Here is a 13,585-nt window from a genome sequence, read left to right on the forward strand (position 1 = left end):
ACCAACGAATAATGGGATTGGCCGTCACTTTATAATGCTGGCGAGCAAGTTTAAAGAAACCGGGATTCGAACCCGCAAATATAAATAACGTATTTATTTACATTAAATAGAAACATATAATAAATAGTAATATATAAACGTGTAACCTATGTGTACACGTACTAATTTCAACAACGATATTATTACGATATATCAATTTTTTGTGATTGTCGTTTTAGGTCTTAAATGTAAGTTCATTTTTATTATGATTATGAGCACGAATAGCGCATTGTATAACAATAAACACAAACAACAAACCAAAGAAAATTCTTTAAACTTCCAAACCTTGATATGATACAATGTTTTTGTTGTGTATAGATTTTTTTTTCATTTTAAGATTTTCTTTGTTCATTGTAATGAAAATATGCACAATAGGTCATCTGCGTTGTACCCGCCCCGGAGAGCAAATCCGTAACTTTAATGTTTCCTCAAGCCTATTAATTAGCCCCCATGAGATTTTTTTTTGTAATTTAAGAAGCAAATAGATGTTAGGCCCGGCATGGCCAGATAATTAAGGCACTTTACTCGAAAGCCAAGGGTCGCAGGTTCGAATCCCTGTCACACCAAACATGCTCACCCTTCCAGTCGAGGAGGAGTTGTAATGTTTCAGTCAATCCCACTACTCGTTGATGAAAGAGTAGCCCAAGAGTTGGCGGTGGGTAGTGATGACTAGCTGCCTTCCATCTAGTCTTACACTGCTAAATTATGGACGGCTAGCGCAGATAGCCCTCGTGTAGCTTTGCGCGAAATATTAGGTTGAGGAATAATTCGTGAGCGTTTTTAAATAATTTCATTCAAGCATTACATGCAAGACTATACAATACTTCAGTGCATGAACACATTACACCCAAAACATTTATTATGATACTTTATTTCATGTAATACCTAGATATATAGTATGCATTGTTTTAAACGAAATTGCGAGAAATTAAATGCGAAAAGCAGATAGTGTCGAAAATGCTCGATTTTGTCCACTTGAGAGTCCATTTAATGAGTTGAAAATGAAAGCAAAAATTAAAGACATATGAAAATCAAACACACCATCTATTAGAGCAAAAATTATCTACCAAATGACACGAAATATTTTGCGAAAGCGTTTCATTTATGAATATATTTGTTTAACTTGAAAAAATGCTCACGAATTATTCCTCAACCCAATAAAAACAAACAAACCAATAGATGCTATTAGAGTGTTTTTATTTTACATATTTCATAGTAATATTGTGTACATCAATATGATTATGATAAACACAAAAAACAGCACCAGAAAAGAAACTCATGAACTCGAAATCTTTCGAAATTGGAATTTTCCTTCGTTCGGGGTGCATGGAAAATGGCTCCCTTCAACATCGACAGTGATTCTTTTCAACATTAGATCGTTTTTCAAAGAACAAGATGGCTTAACAACGTAAATAGACCACATTGTAAACCTTTTGTTAAAAAGAAAGAGCAGTGAAATCACGTGAGTTTCCTTTTTCAGTTGTCGGCCATTTTTATTTTATGATGTCATAATCATCCTCGTACACCACTGTCGTGATCTGAAAAAAATGTTTCTTCTATTTGATGGTGTATGATATTTGTTTTTCAATCACATAGTTCTGTGCTTATTGTAATTGTAAGAAACCCAATGACGTCATGGGTATAACTTTTTATGAGTTTAGCTTATATCATTCTCAGAAAAATAGAGTGGAAATTGCAATATAAATTATCAGGTGTCATCACTTATATCAGTATGTGTGTTTTGGGAGAAGTCATGAATTTTGGTGACGGAATTCGAGCTCGCGACCCCCCTAACAACTAAGTCATGCCAGTCACTAAGATATGGATACTGCAAAAATGTAAGGATATTCAACATGGAAACTAGAATGATAAAGTGAACCAATTTTGCTTCAAGGTTTACCAAGTCAGAATATTTATATTATTAACAGAAAATAATGCAACTCAGTCTCTGAGTGTGGTAAGAACTACATAGCTACTAAATTGATTCCAACCCAGATGCAATTACAAGGCTAGATAAAGGAGGAGTTGTGGGAAAAGAGCTAAAAGTTCTGAGACGATGACCAGAAGATGCAAAGAAGAGCTTGAAAAATGGAAGAGCAGCAGATGTAAATAGCATTACAGCGGAACCTTTGAAATTTTATGAAACAACCATCAAGTTATTGCACAAGACCTGCAATATTATTTGGAAGATTGTAGAATGGCCAGTAAAATGTATAAAGTCTGTAATAATTTACATTCCCAAGAAGAGTGATCATTATCAGTGTAACAATTACACTATTACCAGCCTTATTAATTATCCATCAAACTAGTGCTAAGAGTCATATTAAACAGGCTTAAGCAACGACCTGAATCCACCTTAACCGAACAAGAATGAGGGTTTGTTGCACAGAAGTATTCTACAGAACAAATATTCAATATAAAAGTGATGCGTTAAAAATACCACGATCGTGAAAAGGAGTTACATCATAATTTTATTGATATTAAAAAGCTTTTAATTGAGGAAGCAAACATTACCATGAGAAGTAATTAACAACCATAACATTAATTGAAACAAATAGGTTTGTTGAAGTGTTGTATAATCATAAGACTAGCGGAGTTTTAATTAACTATAACATTTATGAATGGTTTATAACGACTGTTGGAGTGCATGTCTTTGTTCAATACGTTCGTGGATCAAATCATGACAGACGCTATGATTCAATGATAAATAACTCAAATGATATAGATCAAATTGTAGGATCATCATATGCTTGAGCAGACATTACAGTAAGATTGAAAAAGAACGTGGTGTATAGGTCAGCATAAAAAGAAGCAAAGTGATGACCAATTATATCATTACCATTGATCACGTGACATTGTGGGATATCAAATTTGAAGACCAAAGACTAGAAAAAGTCAACAATTTCAAATATCTTGAAGCAAATATTACAGAACGTGCAACACTAGAAAATGCACTGATTACCAAGGCTTTAGCCACGGGACAACTTGTAGAACTCAGGAAACTGTGGTCGAGTTAGAACATCATGTTAAAAACACTTTCAATTTATTCTTGTAATCATATAAGCGGCATTATAAGAACGTGAGGCATGGACCTTAAAAAACAAATTGAAAAAGACAGTAGAAGTTTTCCAAATGAGTTGCTTTAAAAGACTGTTGTGCGTTCCCTGTTATCCGTAGAACAAATAAGTTAGTTAATTTTCGGTGCAATTTCCTTTTTATCACTTATAAGATCTTAATATAAGCTATAAGTGGAAGTCAATTGCAGTGGTTGGTCACGTGATGAGAAAATGAAGCCGTGGAAGGAAAATTTAAAACTGGAAGACCAAGAAGAAATTGGATGACTGTTACGAAAGAACGAACTAAAACCTCAGGGACAAAATGTATCGAAATTTCTGAGAACTGGAAACCGAGGTAGTGATAACCGATGAATCAAAGGTGCCCTAACGATAGTAATACTTTGTGGTTTGACTTGCCTTGAAAGAACAAATTAAAACGTCGGGGACATAATATATCGAAATTTCTGAGAACAGGAAACCTAGGTAGTGATAACCGATGAATCAAAGGTGCCCTAACGATAGTAATACTTTGTGGTTTGACTTGCCTTGAAAGAACAAATTAAAACGTCGGGGACATAATATATCGAAATTTCTGAGAACAGGAAACCTAGGTAGTGATAACCGATGAATCAAAGGTGCCCTAACGATAGTAATACTTTGTGGTTTGACTTGCCTTGATTTTTACCTCATAGAACGTAATAAAGAAACTATGCGTGTTATGTTATTTAATTAATTAGGCCCATAGCTAGTACAAAATAATGGAATTTTCGTGACAAGTGTTCATTCACTATCAAATCCAAGATTTTTTTGTGATTTTAACTAAAGGATATGATCATAAATATGACATCATAACTTCGAAATGGCATGCACTTGGAGCATGAAACTCAAATGAAAATGTCTTTTTTGCTTAAGGTTTATTTTACTTCTGTTTACAAAACTTTTCATAAAAGAATGCCTTGAACCCTCAAATCATTTGGTCCTATTCAGACAATCCATATGTTCATTCGTCCTTTACTGACGTTTCGGATATCTGTTATTAATAAAATGTGTTTCCATTTCGGTATTCATCTTTGATGATCTGGTTGGATTGGGTTCAGATGAATTAGAATTCAAGTCAAGTCGCTGATAATCTGAGTAGTTTCAGTACAAACTCGGTTTTCTCTGACAAAATAAATTTTTATTCACACTTGTTTACTTATTATAGTTTCAGAATTGGCAGGTTTCCACAGGAAGATAACGTAACAAGTCAAACAATTTTATGAAGAAACATTACCAAAGTTTGGACAAACACTTTCTTTTTAAAACTCAAATTTGGTTAAACCTGGTAGTTCTCTAGTTGTAGCATTACAGATTTATTTCTTGATGGATTATTTCAAAATCCTTTAAGTTATCTTTTTTTTTTGTTATTTCAAAATATATCATTAAGTGTTTTTTCAAGCTCGCTACCATTCTACTACACTGATATCGTTGTTCGCTAACAATCTATTTACTGTCTCGAGATTTTATTATTACAATTCCTGTTAACAGGATTTTTTCTCACCATTTCTCACACTCCACTCGAATGCTGTACCAACTTCGCTTAAATGTTAACTCGGCAGCTGTCACTAGCTTCACACTTTCTAACGATTCAATCTTACCAAATTCTTATGTTTTACAAACTCTTCTTTTACTCGGTGTGACTGTTTTGTTTTTGTGAAAATTCCATTTTTTTGCGTCTTACGCGAGCAGAGGGGATCAGAGACCTCTGGCATTCAAGACGAGTACTATAAAAGATAAACTAACCGGGATTCGCTAGTGAGACTTTTTTTTTACGTTTCAAATTATCACAAGGTTAAGTACCGATATACCACTCGATAACGCAAACATTGTCCATAAAGCAGACGTTTTTTTCATCTGTAAAACACTTTAGAGATAATTTTTTTTTTTTTAAATTAATTGGTGTAGGCTTAGTGCTTTCAACAATTTTTGCAGTATATGAGGAAAGATAAGAAGGTCTGGGTGTATATTTTTAGAACAAGACCTTCAGCAGGTTTTAACATTAGCGTTATTAAGTACATCAAGCTTGTTCAGTGCTCACAGTAGAAGTCACGCCCTTTTTTTACTATAGGCTAACTTATTATAAAAATAGCAACACCAAGGTAGAAACCATTCTTGCGTGTGCTAGAAAATTATTATCTCGTCTAACACAGTAAAAAATAAATAAATTTCATAGTATCAAAAAATATCTGGTTAAGCAGCGTTTGACATAACACAGATTTGTCGCAAAGCAAAAATTAAAAAGGTAAAATATAAGATAAAATAAATTGAAATTATATGCGTGGCATTTTATATTTTTAATTAAATTTTGTAATACAACGACATACGTATTTTAGGGCCTCAGCCATGATTCGTATATTCCTGTACTCAAAACTATAGATATAGATCTATGTGCATACACACGTGTAGCAGATTAACACATTACATGATGGGTCGTTCTTACCACTATTAAGATAGAAATGAAAGAGTTATGAAGACTTTCCATCGTTACTATAATTAAACTGATTGAACCAAGTAATTGTTTTTAACATTTGATTTTTTTAAAAGTAGTATTGACGTATTTATAGATTTGAAAAAGACACTTTAAACTATTGATCATAATATTTTTAATAATAAATTTATTATTAAGTAGATTAGTAACTTCTATTTGTAGCTCTTTAACTAATAAATTTCAAAATGCAACAATAAGTAACATTGATTTGATTAGTTGGAGTATTAATGGTGGAATCCCTCAGAGATCAATTTTAGAATCGATTTTATTTATTCTATATATAAATGACGAATTTAGTGTTTATTTGTTTTTGTTGTTAATAATACAGTTATATTTTGTGCTTGACACATTTTGATTGATACAGTAAATGTAATACTGAGAAACAAACACTAATAAATGATTTAAAGTAAAACGAGGTTTCATTCAATGCTTACATTGTTGTTGTTTTTAATATTGTTGTTTTATATTATTCCAGAACATTTTGTTTTATTTCAAAACAATTTTCTTAAGACGTTAGTTTTTTAACAATACTCATTGTTGACATTATAATGCCCAAGATTAAACAATGTAAAATAAAGAAAGCATCATCTTTCTTAAGAATCCACAGCAACTTCATAACAGAATTACCGTCACACTTCTCTGGTGATCTAATTTATATTTTCCAATATTTCTTCTTTTTCTGAACAAAATTATAAATAATCAATTGAGAAAGTAAAGGTCGGTAGGTGGTGTGGATAAAAAGAATCTGCTATGGTTTCGGTTTCGTGAATCTCATAATTGGCCTCGTTTGTTTGTTTTTGAATTTCGCGCAAAGCTACTCGAGGGCTATCTGTGCTAGCCGTCCCTAATTTAGCAGTGTAAGACTAGAGGGAAGGCAGCTAGTCATCACCACCCACCGCCAACTCTTGGGCTACTCTTTTACCAACGAATAGTGGGATTGACCGTAACATTATAACGCCCCCACGGCTGGGAGGGCGAGCATGTTTGGCGCGACCGTGGCGCGAACCCGCGAATTACGAGTCGCGCGCTAAATCTGCTATGCCAAACATGTACGTTATAAAGTCTTCGTTTCAATCTTTTCACGTCATGTGTTTGGTACTTGTTTTTTGTTTTTTAAAGTTTCATAAAATTTATAGAAAGCACACTCTTAGTAACAAAATAAAACAGTTTAAAATAATGATTTTGATGCCATAGCTCCTGGTTACTGGTTGTTATTTTTCTTATTCATAAGAATATTAAAACCAGCAAGCCTAATATTTTATACATGAACGCACCACGTTTAAATTACGTACATTAACGAGTACAAAAAAGGCTTAACTTACGAAAAATAAATATATATCCCAGCAGCTTGAAAAAATATGAACAAGCATATAAAAACTGTTACAAATCACTGCAAGAGCGTATTGTTCTATTCACTACTACATAGAAACTAGTAAAGTAGAAATGCTTTCACGGATAACTGGGTCAAAACAACAGTTTGGTGACATTACTGTTGCTGTTGGTAGTAAACCTTGTTCTGTCACAGCGTACATAGCCGCAACAGCGTTTTTGTTGACTTAACTGCCACAACTTGAATTTCAAATTTATTTGTTCTTGGACTTGACAATTTAAGGTGAATTAAAATTGTTCTGAATCAAAAGGATTCTATTATTACTCATTACTTTTCAAACAATTTATTGTATACGAGTCCACTAAGAGAACTTAGTTTGTATCTCCCTAGTTCACAGTGTAATTTGTCATGAGGCGTCCTTGTTTTCGATTAATTTCACCAATTTTTCAGCCCGTTGACTCTTCGATGAGTTTAACTACTCTTCGTTGAGCGCCACCTGCTGAAATAATTACACAGCATTATCGGGTAAGCAAAATATCAATAAAACAACGTCTTTTATGTGTAATGTAGTCATGTGTTAACGTCAGGCGAACCGTTTAATACTTTATTCCTATTTTCTTAAAATAATGTAAACATTTTAACTTTCTTTTCTCCGCTAACTGCTTATGAGAATCAAATGGTATAATCATTTACATACAAGTTATCTATAGTAATAATGGATAGATACATTTTCTGAATGTAACAACTTAATAGCATTAAGATAGTTTAGTTTAGTTTTTAATAAAAATTAAAATCGTCTATTTACTGGTTTACTTTCTTTTTTTTCCAGTAGATGTCCTACTTACGAAAGACGACTAAGATTAATCATTTACATTCAATTTTATTGTTTCAGGTAATAAAACTGACAGATTACCAAATCATGCAAATTACCAAACACGAGTTTCACTTCGTATTTTCAGAGATGGCAAACTTCAAGATGGAGATGAAATACTCGCCATCAATGGCCTACCCCTGGATGGCAACATTTCACATCACCAGGCTGTAAGAGTATTGCAGAAGGCTCGAGGATTGATCGAACTTGTTGTTGCCAGGAGTGGCAAACCGGTTTTAAATCTACCAATAACTGAAACACATCAAAGATCTATTCCTACTGAAATAAAAAATTCCATTGATTTCAACATGGTGGTGAGTGACCTAAATCATTATTCTGTAATAGGTGTTTTATTCCACTGTTGTCTATGACTTAATGTCTTCGAGACTAAACGTTCTCTCTGTTTTTTATTTTTCCTACAGATGATTTTGAATTGACTGCTTATTGGCGTGAATGTAATTTTGTATATTTATATTGTTGTCTGGTTCATTTTATTTAGTTTTTACTAAGAAACTCAATCAACATAAAATAAGTGGTTATGTTGATAAAAAAAAAGGTTTTAGATACGACTGTACATAATATAAGTCGTCTACGAATGTCGAACGAAGCAGCAAGCTTTATATTTTATCAGTTTTAGGAAATTTGCGGATCATATTTGTTTGTGAATTACTCTGGAGATTTTAAGTTGCGTGCAGATAATCGCCTATAGTGTGCTGCCATCTTGTGGCGAAAACGTTATTTAAGTTTTACATTCGAGAGTAGCTGTGATTTTACTGACAGAGAGAGTGTGTGACTCTCCAGTTTATTGTTAAAGTAACAAACATGTTCATTGTGTTAAAGTTTAATGAGATTTTCTTGTACAGCCTCGAAGTTTTGTTATTGTTGTACTGATTATACAATGGAGTTAACAAGAAAAGGAGAAACATCCGGTAAAATTGATTATATCGCATTGGTTGCACTGTAATTATAAAAAAAATTGATTGTTATATTTCAAAGTCCAAGAGAAAAATTATTTAATACAATAAAAAATAACTAAATATAAATGATAATTTGGTACGTATTTTATTCTATTGCATACTAACCTTGAAAATGAAAACTTATTTTTTTATAGCTTATGAAATGGTGTAGGTTCAGGCACTCGTGATGATTATTGTCATCTATTAGCGTATAATATTAATATTGCTTCGCGTTTTTTGTGTGTTATGATTGTGATCAAAGGCACACACAATATTTATATTGTTTTTTGATCGTGATAAAAGACACACACATTCACTTTATTAAATTTTCTGCCTCCTATTTCTAATTTACTCATGATATACAAGATAAGAAGTCTGCATCACTAGCTATTGTATTGAGCTTTTTTTGGCAACCTAATTATTCCTGTACTGAGTGCTGTTTCTCTGCATGCGCTATATCAATTTTGAATATAACGAGAATAACAGTCCTTTCTTTCCAAGGATTTGTTGTTACCAAGGAAACCTCGAACACGAAAGAAAAGATCAGTTGGTACATTTAACGTTTAAATATGAAAAACGGCACGCAAAATTTGTGGAAATTTTCATGTTCGAGATTTGTTTTCTCGTCGTTGAAGACTTAGCTTGCTTGTTTACAGTTAAACACAAACCTTTACAGTCTGTTGCGGGGACCACCACGGGTATCGAAACTCGTTAGTCAGCATCACATGTCTTGAGGCTTACCGCTGAGCCCTCGAGAGGGGAAAGACTTATACTAATAATGAGTTGAGAAAAGCAACCTCAACTAACTTCGATACAAATCAGTACAAATGGAACATTTATAATTTCTTAAGTAAGTCGAGTTATATAACACATTTCTTCACGTTTGAAATAAACACGTACTGGTTTAGTAAGAAAAAAAAACAGAAATAACCTTCACTTTTGTTCTCAAACAAATGTTTCATTGTGCAACTAGTGAGGCTCCCCCAGTGGCACAGTGGTATGTCTGCGGACTTATACACTAAAAACCGGGTTCCGATACCCGTGGTGGGCAGAGCACAGATAGCCCATTGTGTAGCTTTGTGCTTAATTCAAAACAAAGCAAGTAATGAGAGGCTAAAAAATCCAGGTACAGGTTTATACCTGGTACTATTATCACATAACATTATTTCACCATGCCAGTCCACTAGGTGGTTTAATTTATTTAATACTTTGTAACCATTTTGACAGTTTTAAAACATTGCCAAACTGCAGTCTCGCAGACAAACCACATTGATTTATAATAGCGATCTAACGTATATGCGTGTTTCATCCATTAGATGTAATGGTCCTCAGATGGGTCAGCAGTAAGCTTATGGGCTTACTTATCTAGAATCGGAGAATCGATTCCATTCGATGGACAGAGGAGATTTGTGCCATTGCTGTTTAGCACAAAGCTGCATAACAATAGATGCATAATGTGTGAAACAAGATCGCAGTCAACACATTAAACTTTGAAACATCACGATTTATTGAAAAACATAAAATAATAACAGGAGGGAATCATCAGTAGCCGCGGCACTCGGAACTCTTTTAGGTTTGGTTTGAATTTTGCGCAAAGCTACACGAGGGCTATTTGCACTAGCTGTCCCTAATTTAGCAGTGTAAGACTAGAGGGAAGGCAGCTAGTCTTCACATACCCACCGCCAACCCTTGGGCTACTCTTTTACCAACGAATAGTGAGATTGACCGTAACATTATAACGCCCCCACGGCTGAAAGGGCGAGCGTGTTTGGTGCGACCGGGATTATTCCCCCCCCCCCGCGACCCTCGAATTACGAGTCGAATGCCTTAACCCACCTGTCAATGCCGGGCTTATAAACGATAAACGTGTGTGTAACTTAATTTAGAGAAAGAGAAGGTTGCTATTTAAAGGTTGCGTGTACTTGTGAATGCGAAAGTGTTATTTCGTATTTAAACATTAGGAAGTAATTCAATATAGTAAGAATTACATTACAATGCGTTTGCAAAACTCTTAATTTCTGAATAGTTGATCATGTTAATATACTTTATTTATTTATATCCTTTTGACACTAAGGTTTTATTCTAATTTTAATGCTCTTTCTGCCTTATAGCGATGACGCAAACGTTATATTCATTTTTTTCAGTTATCGTTAAACCATTTTTGAATTTCACTCTTTTTAATTTCTTATTTAGCTGAACACGGAATGGGCCCAGGTAGAAGCTATAGACTTAATGAGTGATGGCTCAGGGCTGGGATTTGGAATCATCGGAGGACGAAGTACCGGTGTTGTAGTAAAAACATTAATTCCTGGTGGTGTTGCTGAAAGGGTAAGGCAGATTTCAATTATTCATTTTACTAAGATTATGTGAAATTAAAAAAAAACGAGTTGATGATACTTAGTTCTTTTCAAAACACATGAATGTTGTACTGAAGCATTAATTTGCTTCAATAATTATATTTTATACTTTATATTCTAGCACAGGCATGAATTAGTTTCATAACAGTCTAAGTACTAAAGTTCTATTTTGAATAATTGAATTAATAGACTTTATATTATGGCTACTTACTCAGCGTCTCTCCAGCGAACGTGTCTTCAGGCTTTGAAAAATTCAAAAATTGAAATTCAATTTTTGTGCCCTCTAGTGATATTAAATAGAACTATTATATTGAAATACAATCACAATGATTTCTCGGCCCGGCATGGCCAGGTGGGTTAAGGGGTGCGACTCGTAATCTGAGGATCGCGGATTCGCATCCCCGTCGCACCAAACATGCTCGTCTTTTCAGCCGTAGGGGCGTTATAATGTTACGGTCAATTTCACTATTCGTTGGTAAAAGAGTAGGCCAAGAGTTGGCGGTGGGTGGTGATGACTAGCTGCCTTTCCTCTAGTCTTACACTGCGAAATCAGGGACGGTTAGCGCAGATAGTCCTCGAATAGCTTTGCGCGAAAATCCAAAACAAACAAACAATGATTTCTTACAATTACGGTCAGCTGTGCATAAACTTGACTAGCATCGTTCTGTGTCATTATGTGTCACTTGGATACTAATAAAATCGCCAAGCAAAATATTTTGAAAATACATCTATTGTTCCGGTATCATACAATTCAGTCACATATTTTTGTTTCAATTATCATTTTATAGCACAGATAGCTTTAAGCTTAATTACAAATAAACGATCATTTTTGAAACGTACAATACTTTTATAAAAATATTGGCATATAAGAAGATAGTTATAGTGAATTATGTGAGTAATTTATTTGGTTACAATACTTAAAACAGCTTGAAGAGGTAATTTAGTATAGTTCTGAAATTTGTAGCTCTTGTAAGTTTTCCGAAATCGAATTATTCTACTTCACAACGTTGTCAGAAGATGGCAGTCAGGTGTAGTTTTGTACTTGATAACGTTGTCAAAAGATGGCAGTCAAGGTCAGGTCATTGACAATTTTAGATATCTGCACGTTAAAGCTGCAGGCTTTTAAAAGAGTAGCAGATTTTAAGCACAAAATATGTAAGAAAAACAATAACAAATTATAGAAATGGAAAGTTATTTTCCCGACTACATTCGACGTACCATGTTCGTCATTTTCAAAAGTATACTCTGTGGTAACGATGACGTCTAATGACAATTGTTTTCTAAGTCCTATTTCGAAATGTTAATTCCGTTGGAGAAACTTTGAATTAACTTTAACCCACCATTGCCAAGCTGGATGCACAATTAGAAAACAATTAGAAGTTGATTGTTTCTTTCACGACATGACCAGATGGTTAGGGCGCTGGACGCGCAATCCGAAGGTTACGGACTCAAATCTCTGTCTCACCAAACATGCTCACCCTTTCAACAATGGGGACATTATAATGTGACAGTCAATACTACTATACGTTGGTAAAAGAGTGGTCCAAGATTTAGTGGTGGGTGGTGATGACTAGCTGCTTTCCCTCTAGTGATCCCCTCACTACTAAATTACGGACGACTAACACAGATAGCGCGTGCAGTTTTGCACGAAATTTTAAAATCCAAACAAGTATGTATGTGTATTTTTATAGCAAAGTCACATGGGCTTATTTCCTCTATCTAACGAAAGGAATCGAGCTCTTAGTTTTAGCTTTGTAAATCTGAAGACTTACCACTGAGAAAACAAACAAAAAAAAACATTGTCATTTATTGTGTAGTGTTATTTTGTGTCCGAACTACCTCAGTTTTAAAGATTTATTAAATATTCCACATTCTCTGTAATAAATATATTGGTTATATTATAACTGTGGTTAATTAATGCGCAAAACAATTTATCAGATGAAACAGAAGAATATTTCAATGAGAGTAGTCTTTATGCCTAATAGATGGCGCTGCCAATCTTCCTGAATATGCTGTATTCCGAAGTTTTCGTTTGGTTTGTTTTGAATTTCGCGCATAAATACACGAGAGCTATCTGCATTAGCGGTCCCTAATTTAGCAGTGTAAGACTAGAGGGAAGGCAGCTAGTCATCACTACCCACCGCCAACTAATGGGCTACTCTTTTACCATTAACGAATAGTGAAATTGACCGCACATTATAACGCCCCCACGGCTGAAAGGACGAGCATATTTGGTGTGACGGAGATTCGACCCTACGACACTTGGATTCCGAGTCGAATACCTTAACTACCTGGCCATACCGGGCCTTGAAGTTTAATGTTTGTCCAAGTTGACCAACAATCCACTAAAATCATTCGATGCAACATCATGACAAACAATTATAAACCGATTTTTTATTGTTATTTTAAAATGTTTAATCGCTGATTTCTCGATGATCAGACAGAATAA

The 13,585-nt window shown here is 34.2% G+C and overlaps 1 protein-coding gene across 5 annotated transcripts in view; it reads left to right on the plus strand.

Annotated features, from left to right (window-relative positions):
- The window catches only part of LOC143245105 (patj homolog), a 548,212-nt gene that overhangs the window by 180,578 nt on the left and 354,049 nt on the right, over positions 1-13,585 (plus strand). For 4 of the 5 annotated variants that reach the window (XM_076490994.1, XM_076490995.1, XM_076490996.1 and 1 more), the window contains 2 exons: positions 7,912-8,137; positions 10,973-11,107. In XM_076490994.1, coding sequence (XP_076347109.1) covers positions 7,912-8,137; positions 10,973-11,107 — 361 coding nt within the window. Of the gene's footprint in view, positions 1-7,844; positions 8,138-10,972; positions 11,108-13,585 lie in introns of all 5 variants that reach the window. The other variant, XM_076490998.1, reaches the window with a different exon arrangement.

Source organism: Tachypleus tridentatus, chromosome 2 (genome assembly GCF_004210375.1).
Source record: "Tachypleus tridentatus isolate NWPU-2018 chromosome 2, ASM421037v1, whole genome shotgun sequence".
Classification (NCBI taxonomy): Eukaryota; Metazoa; Arthropoda; class Merostomata; order Xiphosura; family Limulidae; genus Tachypleus; species Tachypleus tridentatus.